Raw genomic sequence first — 15,265 nt, 5'->3', positions numbered from 1 at the left:
AATCTCACGAATTACTCACTCTCCAACTTATATGGTGCCAGACGTTATGCCCTTGGATTTACGTGTAGAAAGGAAGTTGAAAGGCATGACTTTCTTTTCAGTCCACGTTAAGTATTCAGATTTACATTTTCACATGATATTGCGTATTAGACATGCGATATCTGTATACGCGATTGTGAACACAATCGAGCAAATTTCAAGTAAAAGTTTAGAAAAATTATTGTACTTACGAGTTTTCCCGGACTCTGGCGGAGGAGCCTCAGTCAGCTGTAAAACAAAACCATCAAAATACAAAATAGTTCTTTTGGAAAAAAATTCACCTAAACTATTTTTAACAGGTTAGGCAGACCGCGGCAAGACGGAGTAATTACACTTCTCAAAAATGTGTGAATATCGGAAATACGATATCTCAAACAATTGTACTGGAACAAATGGAACAGTCTTGATAATGTCCAAGGAATTTCAGTGTTTAATTAGTGAAATAGCTTGTTTGTGTGATTGCCCAAACGCTAAGTGAGTACACCTTTTTGCCCTGGTCCTTTTTATGCGAGCGGCGTTATAACACCGCCAAATAATATCGACGTTGAATATCGCAACACAATTGAAAATTGAGCCTGATTTGAAAAATCAATTGATCAGCGGCACGCTATGGCAAAGCTGTTCATTAATATCGGTGGATTTATTATTCGGTATTTTAGGATAAACAAAAAGCGATTATGCAGACCCGCTTTTAGTGTTTGCTCCGACCAAGCGACGCGAAAGTGTGTAATCTCCGGCTATTAGCGCACTCACACTCTACGATTATGCAGGGGGTGCCAAATTACAGTCTCGGAGGCGTTGTGCCCGAACCGTGGCTAGGAAACGCGGTAACTAAATATCTAATTACAACAGCACCAGTCTTGCCAAAACTGAAAATCGTTTTACGCCCGCCTATATATATTTGGATAATTATTCCGTTGTACGTATGCGCCGGGTTCGCAGCAGTGTCGATGAATCTTGGCATGCGGTAGTTAGAGACGTACGTAGCAACTCGTTACAGGTTACAGATGTATCATCTGTTAAAAATACCTGTATCTGCAACAGTCGGAATATGACGGTACGAGAAACTTGACGAGATAATCCGACTGGCGAATTTGAACCGAGCCAAAATCTCTGACCGGAAGCCTGTATTTTCAGACGGTCGGAAATTAGCGGGATAAGGTTATTCGCTCGGATGTTGGACAACCACGGCGACGTGTTTCTACGTACAATTTGCCGCCATTGATTTTCCAAAATACCTGTTCTATATCCATCGATTTTCACAGATTTCAAGTGAATCGAATAATTAGTTTCGTTTCGTTTCGCGTGTCGGGATCTCAAACGTTTGAATGTACCCGATATGCACCCCAAGTGACTGACGAACCGGTAAAAAAAAATTTCAAGGAACAGAAAATTTACAAGGTTACCAAAATGCACGAAACCGACGTTTTACATCATTACAGTTGCATGTAAATGTCAAAGATCAGCTGACAAATACAGTTTGCGCCCTCGAATTGTCGTGATACGATTTCCAGTCGATCGACGAGGAATGGCGATCGAAAATTGCCTCCTAATCGCGTGGGTCAAGGTTGGGACGAGTCAAGGTCACAGCCGAATATATAAAACTGAGCAAATCGGCTTGGTCATTATTCGGTTATCCATAACGAAATCACGATCAGACAGACTTACTTTTTAAGCTTCTATTGCTTGCTCGCGGTTTCTCGCAGTGTGAAAACAAACGAATACACGCACCATGGTATTATAATTTTCGTCTATTCGTGGACGTGTATTAGAGTAAATTCGATAATTCGAAATGGTTGATTTACGATCTGTTTACAGTTCTCGCTTACCGAGTAAAACTGGTAGAATTTACGCGATATTGTGAAATTTAGCAAAACTAGATGGAATAAAAAACTCCGTCGAATGTCAAAGATTGTAGACGTCTCGTACGAAATCGATTGCGCTCCATCATACCGATAATCATAGTGCACGCGACAAAATATTATATTATTGTCGTTATAAGCACAACACACAGAATTTGGAAGAACATTGAAACCTACTCGCGAAAATGTTCCAACAATAATTCATATGTTTGCTGTTTCAAAATTGTCCATCTCGTAAGTATTTGCATCTGGGTCGACAATTCCTTTGCGCCGCGAAATATGTATACTTTTCACACGCTAGAAATTTGAAACCAGTGGGAAAAAACTATTTATTCGAAGTGATAAACGAACGAGACAACAAGCTGCAGCGCACAACGGCCAGGGGGCAGGACTAAACGGTGAGGAATTGAAATAAGCGTAATCCCCCCACGTGGCCGACCCAATTTCGTAGGAATTTTTCATTCCCAAGCCACTCGGGGGCAGGTAGCTTCGGTATTGGTCTTTGCCAGTTGCTCTTCTTGACTCGAAGCCAACTAGCACGAACTATTTACTGCCAAGTATAACGCTCCTCGACAACGTTCTGTTCCATGCACGAGCAGCACTGAAACCCGTCCTCGCGATATAAACTAAAATAACGCCAAGTAAATCGTCCGACTGCGGTCCTGCATAATACGTCGACTGCGATCGAATTCTACGAGTCACTCGCCCAGTTAGCGATTATTTCAATGCAGCTTATTGGTCCTATTACACATTTCGCACCTTCATTCGTTATCCGTATAAATGTTCAATATTCAAACAATTTTCAAACTGTTTTGGAGAGGATAGTGCCATTGAAGAATGTTCTTATCGCGGTTTTTTTTTTTTGCTTTTATCGCTTACTTTCTTCACGGGATAATTATAGGTATACGATTTGGAAAGCTATTTGTGTCGATTTATTAAAAATTGTACGATATTAGTAAAATTCTGAACGCAGATTCCTTTACCGATATTTAGTCATGACGCAAACCTGTTTTTTTTTAGAATATTCGAGGTGAGAGATAAGTTTATACTCGCAAAACCCGATATGGAGAACAATAACGAAAAAAAAAAAAAGAAAAAAACAATACCAAATGCGACCCCTGATTGATTTGAAAAAGAACGTTCAGTAAACCCAACTCACTGAAAATTGGCATGAAAACGAAATGAATCTTATACGATGGATAAAAAATCGTGAAAAACGAGCCCTCGATTCTCAGATCGTTTCTTCGCTCCGAATAACAGGTAAATTGGTGAAATATCGAACGCGTATAAAGAATGAACGAGTTCTCTGTTCATTATACCTTAACAGAGTGATACACGTTATGTTACATCGGAATTACGTAGCGAATCGGAAAAATAATTGGCACAGCACTACCGGTTGCCCATACAGAGGTGACGGGAGTGAGTGAAGAAATAAAATAAATAAATAAGAAGGAAAAGAAAATGAGTAAGTTATTCATAGAATTGGTCGTCGCCTTCGTCGCGTAGGGTCGAAAGTCGAAACGTGAAAGGCGAAATGCGAAATGCGAAAAGCGAATTCCCCTCTTGGCCGCAGGCAGCGGTCATGAAACGAGGCAAACGAAGAAGCAAAACTCACCGAGAGAGGACGGTGAAGAGAAAACTTCAAAGAACCGTTAGTGTCGGTGGCCCAATGGGATGCGATGCGCGCGGAAGTCGCGAGGGGCGCAACTCAGACGTAGATACGATCCCTGTCCTGCTATAATACACGTACGCGAAAAGACAAATTCTCCTTTTTCACCGTCCGTGTATTGTTTAATTCAGTGCAGCAAGCAGACAGGCTAACTTCGATCGATAAAAGCGGCAGTAAGTAGGCATGCAAGTGCAATAGCAGCCAAGGCTAGGTTCATTGCTGTTCTTTACAGACGATTGGAGAAGAGGGATGAAAATGCAGTGTGCAACTTTCATCCTTCAGTCGTCTTTTTTCTTTTTACCCCAAGAATTTTGGACAATGTCAAACAACTACTTTTACAAATTTTCATACCTTGAAATATGATAAACAAACAAAAAAAAAAAAAACTGTAACGACCCCTTTGTGCCCGTGAAATTTGACATCGGTGGTGAGAAATGTACACGGGTACTGGTATTCTAGTTTATTGACTGGAAAATAAAATCACTCGAGACAACTTAATGGAAGAAGTTTCAGCTTTTCAAACCTGTACCAGTTCATCGACCGTCAGCGATCAACGATGATTGCACAAAATCGAAGAAATCGTATCGAAGAGACGAGATTTTTGTAAGACTCCTAATTTCAATGGTCAGGGTCTCTGTCTGTATCTATCGTACGAGCGGAGTAAATTTCGGATAAAAATATTCGCAAAGATATTTGAATTTCAAATATTATGTTACGTGAAAATATTATTTCATCGAAATATTATATCATCGATTTAACGATCTTTTTTCATTCAAACGTAAACAACATCATCGAATCTTTCTTCCTTGATACGAAATATTAATATTTTGTTACAATAAAATATGCTGAACGTGTCCTCATTGTCAAAGTTAACTCGTACTGGAATCTAGTTAAACAGGCCGATGACGTTTAGCCGGCCAAAGGTATAAATCGCGATCCTTGTTACTCGGGAATCTTTCGTTGCACAAGCCCAACATTGAAATTTTCCCAACTAATCATGCCTCATTGTCAGCATTCGTATCGTTAGATTTCAGACCGATGTTAAATTCATAGAAAAACGAGACAAGGTTTCCGTTTCCCTATTCTATTTGTTCTTATTCTTCTTCGACAATCACGGACCGTTGTAATTCAATCACAATCCTCGCCCCGCACGATTCAATTATCACACTGAATTGAAGTCGGCTTAGTTTCTATTTTTATTCCCTACTTTATTTCACACAACTCCGTTATAATCTTCACAAGACAAGACGAGTTCCAAGTCGTTGTTGACGACGACGAAACGAGAACGTAACGTCGCAATAAACGCGTCAAGTGTTGTTGTTTCATAGCATAAGCGACGAGATACGATCAAATGTTTTCGCAAGGATTTTAATACTTGTGAAAAAAAAGGAAAAAATGTTCGCGACTTCGCTTTCCTTCACTCCGGTCTTTAATAATCGTACTTAAACTTTACGCGTAATTGCAAGTCAACGAATCGCATCCGTTCAATTGAATCGTTAAACGGAGGCATAACAAAAAAATGAGGACAACGTTGCGAACGAAGGTCGGAAGCGGATCGGAATCCAGATTGAGGAGATGTCGAGTATTTTCAAAGATAGATCGCATGGTTCTTTTATTTCATGTCTTTCTTTTTTTTTTTTTTTTTGCATAAATTGTAGGCCGTCATTAATCCTTACCTTGGGAATGCTGTACGGGTTGAAGGTAAATTTTGATTCCGACTCTTTCCGCGGAGTTTGGGCGATCGCTGTCAAAGGTGTGATAGGTTCTGTCATCTCCTGAAAGAAGAAATAATAATCGAGGGTTAACATCAAATATTCTCATCATTTTCCTTGGTTACCAATTTGTTTCACCGATTAATTCATTTCGACGACAAGGATGATTCATTAAATTCACGATAAGACTTGTAAATGGTAATTTTAAGGTTGTCGTTTCATACATAATACGATTGGATGATCAATCGATCGTCGGAGATACTTTCGCGGTTCGGAATTTCGATGGAAATCGTCAAATCGCAGGACACGGGTAGAGTGAAAAAACTCGTAGTAAAAATTATAATACCAGAAGAACTTGGCGCACTTCCGCCATTACCGACACGCTTCGAGTATCTCATCGTTCGACCATAACTACCGGCGTGTCCCTGGGCCAAAATTAAACTCGTCGTACGCGGAATTACCATTCGTAACAACATTTATACCTATACGTCGGAAGTGATCCGCGAGTTTAAAACGTTTTTTCAAAAGAATAGCGCACAATTTTAAACTTAGAAAAAGTCAATTTCTGCATTGGCGAAATTGCCGCACTGCACTCTGAGTGGGCGGGAAAAAATCTGCATTTTTATACGGAGAGACTAAAAACGCATTACATATCGTATGTTTACGCAATAGGATTCCTCGAGAAGTGGGCCATGCCTTGGTATGTAAAACTCTTCCTACGCCTCCTTGAGTAGTTTTGACAGTTCGGTATATACATAAAGAGCCACGAAGCTGTAAAAGCTCCGAGGTTCCAGTTTTTTGTTTTTATTTCTTTTTCCCCTCTTTTTTTTATTCCAATTTTTTAAAGAAAAACTGACCTGAAATCTTACAAGTCGTTGACCAATATACCGACAATAATGGAAAATACATATTTTTGTAGAGAATTGAACGATCTACGAACAAAGTCTAATGCATAAAATTCGTAAATGAAAGCGTTCATATGCTAATCAACGTTCATAGTTTAATTTATATAAAATTATCATTCTGTCAAGCATAGCTACGAAACAAACTGTATCGTAAAATATATTACAATGTTCTTCAACGACTTATAAACTTCTAAACAGCAACAAAAGTTTTTCTCAAGTTACTTCCATGAGATACTTCAATCACACAGCAGAATATCTAAGAATTGATATAGAGAGCGCAAATGTTCGGGGAATTGTTTCTTCGTTTTTTTTTTTTTATCAATTTGAAGGCGTTTAAGCCCATGGCAGCATAAAAATTCGAAAAAATCCTATTGAGGACCACCCTGATCTATATATATATATGTTACACATCAAAGTATAACTAATGTTACTCCGAAAATTAATTTAACGCCGTGCCGTCTACGTGATGCTCTTGATTGCAAGTTCAGTTGCAACCGTCGCGAGTCAATGATAATAATATATCGGTCTGCGATAGGTTGAGATAAACTCTGTTATAGTTTCAATTATAAATCTGAGCGTTAATAGTTGTGCGTAGAACGTTTATCTTGGCTTGTAAAATGTGTACGTGGATCGCTAACGTAACAATTTATCATCGATAGCGAATAAATATTCCGTAGTTAAGTTAATCTCTGATCAAAGAACAATTCGAATAATCGTCGAGTTCTATAGTTCCTTTCACGTGACACAATGCATTGCAGTCTCGCGCACGGATAGTGATAAATAAATAATAATCAGAAATATTGCGTGTCTCGCGTGATAAAATTTTAGGTATTGAAAATGCAATTTCGATCAGAAAAATTACAGTTGGTATAATTTTTTTCATTCGGAAAATCGCTTAAAGAATAATCCATACGCGGAAGTATAAGTAATAATTAACGGACGAAAAATCGAATCTGTACAAGTGCTTCACGAATTCTAACATATTTGATACCTATTTTTTGGGGTTTGAAACGCATACGCAATTAGAGAGATAAAAAACACATGAGATCTTTAGATTTCTCACGTTGCTAACAATACACGATCTATATTAAAAATTGAAACACGTAAATTTAGGAAATATTTTTCGTATCGGCAATATATGATCTATAATATATGCATTATATAATACAAATTACAAGCGCGATAAAAAGAGACGCGTGAGGTGTATGAAAATATACATATACATTTACATAGGGAAAATCGGCAAGGTTGTTACGCCGACAAGTTATCACTCATAATACAATATAGCTTTTATACCTACACGGTGGTTTTCTACGACCGCAGATTATCATCACAGTTTGTCTCCGTGTACAACCGCAGTTAATAATTTATTTTTGATGCGAACTTTGCATAACAAGCTGCACCAAGGTCCTGAATATTTCGCATTTCTAAACGAACGAGGATAGCGAAGAGGAGAAGGAAGAGAGACGAAGTTTGCATATGCATGACGACGACGCTTGCACACCCGGTATACATAAATTTCTCGTGTTATTTAAATTCAAAGAGTTAAGCTGGGCTGAGAGTTTTTAGTTTTTTTCTTTTTTTTTTACCTACCTCCATCGTCGTATAAAACTTGACCAATTTTATCAAGCCATTTGATTCAACAACCGCACTCTAGTAAGACAAATTAGACACATTAGCCCGCCTTGCAACGCAACGGAATAAAAGCCCAACAACTGTGTATAATAATGTAATCTCTCGGCTGATCAAAAGTAATCAAGGACCTCAAAAGTTCAATATTAGGTACATCTACCGATCGCAATAAGCCGCCTCTGTGTCGAAATTCGAGCTGTCTCCGAGTTCAACGAGGATCTCCGAAAGAGAGGAAGAAATAAGGCAAGGGTTAAGGCACTTGGGTCGTGAAAATTTGTATATAATGCCCGCGTACGAAGGGTATGCATACGTGTACGGTGTTCCGTGTATATATACAGCTATATTATATACACACCGTATACTACACAATGTTACAGGAGCGTGAGAAAGGTCCGCGGAGATGAGATAAGCCGCAAAACACACGGTGAGGTATCTTTTGAGGGGGAAAAAAAAAAGAGGATGAAATAAAGAATTACGCAGATGAATGAAAAGCTTGTTTGTACAGAGAAATAAACAAAGCTTTTTATTTTAGTCGCAGTAGCTGGCAGCGCGTGGTATTGTTATGATTTTTTTTTTTTTTTTCATTAGATGTTATAACATTATTATGCTCAACATATATTATTACTTTTTTTTTTTCATTCGAATCGTACGTGAAAATTGAATGTGTAAAAAAGAGAGAAAGAGAAAAATGGCAGAGAGTAAATGTTGTTGGCGATTGATTTATATGGTATTTTTTATTACACAGATTCGGAAAAACAAACGAAAATCAACGAGGACGGTTTCAGTCAGGGTGGTCACAAATTGTTGGGGAAAAAATTCCATGACATTTTCTGATTTTCCAGAACCTGAACGTTAGTTTTTCCTGACATTTTCCCCGTTCTAGCAGATTACTAAAACCTAAATCGTTCAGCTCATCAACTCTATATTCGGTTCGAATTCAATTCAAAGTGAAGTTTTCTTTCTAATTTTGTACAGTATGCAAAAAAGTCAGTTTAGGCGAATTTATTTTCTCGACGAAAAAAAGGAACCTTGTTACCTCAAAAAATTATTTCTAATTCCCATGACGGAATGCTAATATTTTCAGTATTTCCATGACCTCTCTTAAATTCCCTGACGTTTCCAGGTTTTCCAGGTTTTCCAGGTGTGCGGCCACCCTGTTTCTGCATAAAACTTTTTACCGTAAGAGTCGATTGTAGAAGCATGGCCAACACGACCGGCACCGACAGAGTTGTTATCGCGAATCAAGAACGAGTTAACGATTCGCGTGTCGACGAATAACTACGAACGGAACGGCTGATAGAGATCTGCTAATTCGCACGAAGGCCTGCCTAACTCTTGTACACCCGCTTATTGACGATGACCTTTTGTTATTGTACACTCTTTTACTCCCTCGAAATACAAGTTCTAAACTTCGAATTTGTCATTTTGTCCCTAATCCTTTATTTTTCGTATTTATTTCTTATTTTTGCGAACAAGTTCTTCACGCACTTGGCAGTACAGATTTTGATTTGAATATTAATTGTAGGTAATGATATTGTTGCTGGTACTTATTTGAATGTACGTCATCAATTCGGTCATTTCCGTAAGTTGCAAAGTAAATTATTATTGGTGTTTTTCACTTCAATGGACTTGGCGCAGGGTTTTTACACTCGACGTACTTTTCTAAGGATTATTTTCACCTGATGAAAAAAATTTTTCAAAATCATCGCGTTAGCAAGTGTTAGCAATTACACATTACGAAAAGTGACCGGTAACATTTGTTCATAATTCGGTAACTATCTCGAAAATTGTGTACATGTGATATGTTCGACGTATTCTTTTAAACGTATGAATATTTAATCCTCAGACATTTTTCATGCTACTTTACTTTACACTTACGTACAGACTGATAATTATCGCACCGAGATTGCGGGGCTCTCAATTATAAACTCCAAGAATTAATTAATTTCGAAGCGATTTCGGGGTGAAAAAAAGGTTTTAAAGACTGGCACAGTATTATCAACAAGGTTAAATCGAATCTTCTTAAAGCTGATATTCAATTTAAAGAATTTTGATCGTCAATCATGACTTGAAAGGAAAGATATTCACATGTTATATTATCATGTTGCTTCAACTCGAAATTGATTATCAAATAATAGACAGACATATCGAATGAAATTATCATCGTGTGCTAATCTGATGGTAAAACAATTTTGGGTAAAAGAAAAAAAACAAATATATGAACAGTACGTACCTTGAGAATGTGATCCACGTCCGAAGCGCTTTCAGTCGCAGAAAGTCGGGACATTGAGCTCTGAAACACGTAAGGAATAAACGTTTCAGATAAAAGCTAGCAAATAAAATAAAGAATGAAAAAACTAGCGTGCCAAAAGAAACCCACGTTTAGACGCGGCTGTAAATAAAATCAAAACCTTTTTTTTTACTTTTAAACAGTAACAAACACTGCAGGATGTTCTTCAAATTCTTTGTAATAGTCCACTAACTGAACGTTTAGCAAAGCATGGAAAAACGACAAGTAAAAAAGTTTTAGTATTTTATATTGAAACACTAGTCGACCAACAATAAGAACATAATCTTAGCGATGTTTTATCTGTCTAATTTTTCTCACTAAAAAAAAAAAATGCAACTTAAGCTCTGTAGATTTCGCTGCAAGTTTGGCAAATTTTCAAAATTCGAAATAAAACTTATGAAATGATTTGCCCATGTGTGTTTCTCTTTTTCCTTTAATAAAAATTGGCATTGCTTTTAAAACGCAAGGCAACGTCAGCACACCTGTCGCTTCGGGCGTTAATTACAGGTATTTTATAGCTCAGGGAAAGCTGCTCGTTTCGTGATGCGACTTTCTCGGAATGGCGAATGCCGTCTAGGAACTGCTGACTGTGAAGTCGTAAATATAAGTCCCAGAACTGCTTTGACACGGTTCTTCTTCTATTCGCGGGAGGCGTTAATAATTTCTCGCCGGCGTTTTTGTCCCCTTCTGAACTTTTTTTCCCCGGCGTGTTTAATTTACCGAATACTTAGATACACCCGTGTATAAAATGTGAAGATACTTCGCGTTCATCTCGTCGACTTTTTTGTTTTTTCGTTGCCACAAACAAACTCAACTCGTTTCGTCTGCACCAAAATTACTGTTGAAAACAAATTTGATGTTAATCCCCGTATAATGATGCATAAATTTACAAGTTTGCTCGAATAACATTGGATAAATTTATTACGGATCACCCGAATTTATTTTTTATACAACTTTCTATTTCAAGTACGAGTTTAAGGAAAAAAAAAAAAAAAATCTTGTGATTTAAATACGTACCTAAATAAATAATTAAACGGACGACGTTCAAGTTATTCGGTTAAAAATTTCTTGACACTTGTGCTTTTGAAAATGGCAACGAAACGAAGTGAAAACAATGCAGCAGAGTGATCGGCGAATAAGTAGTTAAACCTTGGTGTACTAAAACCGTCTAGATAGGTACGCAGGCGTATGTGTAGAATGTAGATACGTACATAAGTGTAACGTATGATACACAACACGGAGCAATGTTGAGCCTGTATAACTTTGGTCGTAATTCAACCGTGGCAGGTTATCGTACAGCTGTATAGCTGTATACGGCTAGATCAGATTGAGTTCGTACTGATCTTGGGCGTGTACCTACGCCTTCGACGATTACCTGATAACGCGTAGGTACTTCTGTGATCGTAGTTTTAGCCGTCAAGCCACTTTCGTTAATTGCCCCAAACAGTGGGATTTTATTCACATATTCAAAACTCAGTACTTTCTCCCCTTTGAACCTTTTTTCACTATAATTATACTAATTTTTCATTAGTTTGTGTGTTTTTTTTTTTTGGTCTCCAAATGAATATAAGCCAATGTTGAAGTTATATGTATTATAAATATCGGTACAGAGTTTACTCAAATACCGGTGAAAAACAAATGAAAAGTAAGTACTCTTCGTTCCTGGGTTAAAAATCCGAAGGTTCAAAACAATTGATTTGAGAAATTGAACAGAATTTGACAACTAATAATAATGAACAAAATTACCGCATCGTTTATAATGCAGAATGTATAAAAAAAAATATCACTCATTTCAGCTATTGTCGGAATGACGTATCTGCGTGAAAAATATCGTCGTCTTGAAAAAAATTTTCCCCCAATTACGTATCTCTCCTCTATCGGTATCTCTGCATACACAAAACTGACCGTCGTATCTGTTCCTATGTTCGCGTGTAACTCCAGAACTACCGAACCGATTTCAATTACGTTTTTTTTTTTTTCCATGGATAACCATCTCGCCAGATTTTAGGCTATACATCGTTACAACCGGATCAATAATTTTTCAGATATACAGATACTTGTGAGCCGAGTGATAAGGGGATCCGGACACCCACGTGCGAACTCCGAGTAAACTCTAACAGACAGCGAAAAGTTACGTAAAAATTTTTTAATAATTTCACCAAAAACGGGCTCCTGGTTGGCTGATAAAATTCTTCTAGTGGAGAATTTTGCTAAAACAAGTAATCAGGATTATCGGTAAGACTCACGTTGTCCATCGGTAACCGCGACAGATGAATGCCGGCGTTCTGTAGTCTCCCGGAACCGGAAGATGACACGTTACTTCCGTTTCCACCGGAGCCACCGCCTCTGGAAAGAGGATTCGGCGGCCCCTTGGCCGGCAGAAGGCCGTGACTTCGATGATCGTTGCTGCCACCGCCGTGCTTTACGGGTTGTCCAGGGTAGCCACCCCTCCCCATGTACGGCGGTTTTCCGTCAGCAGGTTTCACGTAGCCGCCATTGTTCGGAGCGGCGTGCGTCCCGCCGGAATTCGGACGAAATCCTCCGGGCTTTTTGAACTCTTGAGGCATCGGCCTCCGCTGCACGATACTCCCGGAATTTGGGACGCCTTCGAGCCGCGGCACACCCTCGATTCCAATCAACCTCTTCGAGTCGTCAAGGAGGTGTTTCACCAGGTGGAAATCACCCAGCGTTTCCTGCACGTGTCGGGCCGCCGGATCCTCGGGGTGATTAACCTTAAACAGACCGATTCAACCTCAGTTTGCGTTACGCGATTCCGCAGGGCTCCCACACTGATTTTCCATCGTTAAAATTCTCAGACTTTTATTGCGTAGCTTGGAATTGAAATAATAAACGGTAAGATCGAATAAAAACGATTGTTATAAAATATATTCAATTTGTTCTACACGCTCGTTATATTTCGATTACTTTTAAACCCGTTCGTTGGAAACTGAATTTCTTAACGGATAAACAGGCTGTTATGCCAAGTAAGAGTTTCGCTGAAACTGCGACACTTGCAACGTTGCCACAAAAGTTCGACTTTCAAATTACGATTTTTCCAAAAGTTCAACGAAATTCCCCCACAGTTTCATGATTTTTCCAGGTTTCCAGGTCGACTGGCAACCCCGAAAACATACCAGTGATTCTCATCTATACACGCGATCCCGAATTCTCTGTATTATGCAACTTCTTGACTAAGAAGAACGATCTTCCTTGAATCCCTGCTGAATTTGGTACTTCGGCGTCAGTGAGGCGAGATTAATGAACGCGGCTCTTCGAGCAACTGGTTGCCACGGGTAGAAATTGTCTCGATCGACGATTAGGCGGAGGATTAAATTCCAATTACAGGTTAGAGTTCGAAACTTGATGATCGACCCCGCTACCGAGATCGACTTCCTCAAAATTCTAGCTCACTAAGAATTAGTTCCAATTTGAAAGATGGAACCAAACAACAAGGCAGGAGATTAGCCCGAGCTTTTCGATGCTCGCCGAAACCTTGAGGCTTTGCAAAGACGTGAAAGCGTGCCGTTAATCCGCTTCAAGTGACTGAAGAAAGCCAGACGCAACAGGGGCCGAAAGGGATATACTGGAATGAAATATCTAGGTTAAACTCACATTCGCATATGTGCAACGAATATAAATGCGACCAAATGTTGCGAATGAACTTTTGTCGACGTTACGAAATAGATGTTTGTTCAATTTTTGTTTTTCTTAATTCCGTCTCAATGTACAGTAACACCATCACATTTTAAAACGCTCGCATCGCAACGCGGTTATACAAATTTCAATCAGCTACCACCACCACCGGCACAACGACGGGAAAACAAATTGCACTTGGATTTGTCTCGCGATCAAGCTGACAAGTGACAGAGGATCGAGGGCTGCAGATAGAGATAGACGGATTATAGACGAAGCGTGTAATGTAAAATCGCGAAGCGTCCTTCCGTCTGCCATTGTTTACGCACGTCGACGACGTCACGGCGACCACGCGATGCGTTATCGCGTGTCAAACGTGTCATTCGTGACCATTAGTTACACCCGTTCGAGTTTACGATACGCTTGACTTTTATTTATATTTACCTTCGCAGTTCATTAGCACGCTTCGTTTATACATGGCCGATTATACACATTGTCATAATCATTCGCTGCACGATCCTACCCCGCGTGATTTGCGATCCAATTTAATCTTACGTCTAGGTTGCAGGTGCGTTATGACGTTCAACGTCCGTCTAACAGCTATGTGGTTCTCTTAATTTGTTAATGCTCGATATCGATTTTCTATTCGCAAATTGACAATTCATGCAAAAATATTTATACTCGATGAATTTAAATTTTTGTGTTGAAAACATGTGTATTGTTAGATCATTGCACACTACATTTTTTCCTCGTTAAATAATATTGGAAAAGAAATTCATTCCGTCGCTGGTAAGAAAATTGGTGTATCTAACAATCATAGACAAGGCGGTGAATCTATTTCCATACGATAAATCACATACACTTCTAAATCAAACTTTAATTTAATCATTCAATGTCTCGCTATGATTTTTCAAGATTCTTCCGAAACAAATCTGCGATATTGTAATATATTTAAATATATACCATATACGAGGTTCAACGGGCAAAAAATTTCAGCAAATATCCGGTTATAAAATAAACCTCGACTAACGACAAGAGAAGAGCACGGAGATCAAGTGGTTACGGCATCGATCCCCGGTGATAAATTCTGACGTATACATACATAATATACACACTCGTAATACGTGCTTCGGAGATCTCTGAAAGAGGGAGGACCGATAAATAATCGAGCTTTAAATCATCTCTCGTTGCAGCTCGGAGTACATATACACGTGTACGGATAGATACGTAAAAGGTGTTGGTGTAGTAACGAGTTAATCCCGATCCAATCTCCTGCCCGAGATCGTGTACGCAACAAGAGATCCGCAGTGCATGGACCAACATCGACGCGAGAAACATTCGAGCTGCTCCGAGAGATTGCCTTATACCTATTTTACTGCCGACGAAATGCATGAATTTGCTGCTTGGCGTATTAGCTATTCGACGCTTCGTATGCGGAGGGTCGATTTACCGACACCTGTAATCAATTCTAGGTATTATACCGTCGCAAAACGAGGGCCGGATGATTTCTATCTTTAGTTGGG

At 39.0% G+C, this 15,265-nt stretch overlaps 1 protein-coding gene across 7 annotated transcripts in view; it reads right to left on the bottom strand.

Moving 5' to 3' along the window:
* Positions 1 to 15,265, bottom strand: part of LOC124185878 (AF4/FMR2 family member lilli) — a 205,700-nt gene that overhangs the window by 52,009 nt on the left and 138,426 nt on the right. For all 7 annotated transcript variants that reach the window (XM_046577099.1, XM_046577103.1, XM_046577101.1 and 4 more), the window contains exons 3-6: positions 12,356 to 12,841; positions 10,053 to 10,112; positions 5,247 to 5,345; positions 231 to 267 (exon numbers count right to left, since the gene is read on the bottom strand). In XM_046577099.1, the coding sequence (XP_046433055.1) occupies positions 231 to 267; positions 5,247 to 5,345; positions 10,053 to 10,112; positions 12,356 to 12,841 (682 nt within the window). The remainder of the gene's footprint in view (positions 1 to 230; positions 268 to 5,246; positions 5,346 to 10,052; positions 10,113 to 12,355; positions 12,842 to 15,265) is intronic.

The sequence above is a fragment of the Neodiprion fabricii genome, chromosome 6 (assembly GCF_021155785.1).
Source record: "Neodiprion fabricii isolate iyNeoFabr1 chromosome 6, iyNeoFabr1.1, whole genome shotgun sequence".
NCBI classification, from domain to species: Eukaryota; Metazoa; Arthropoda; class Insecta; order Hymenoptera; family Diprionidae; genus Neodiprion; species Neodiprion fabricii.
This window is presented reverse-complemented; position numbering and strand designations above follow the sequence as displayed.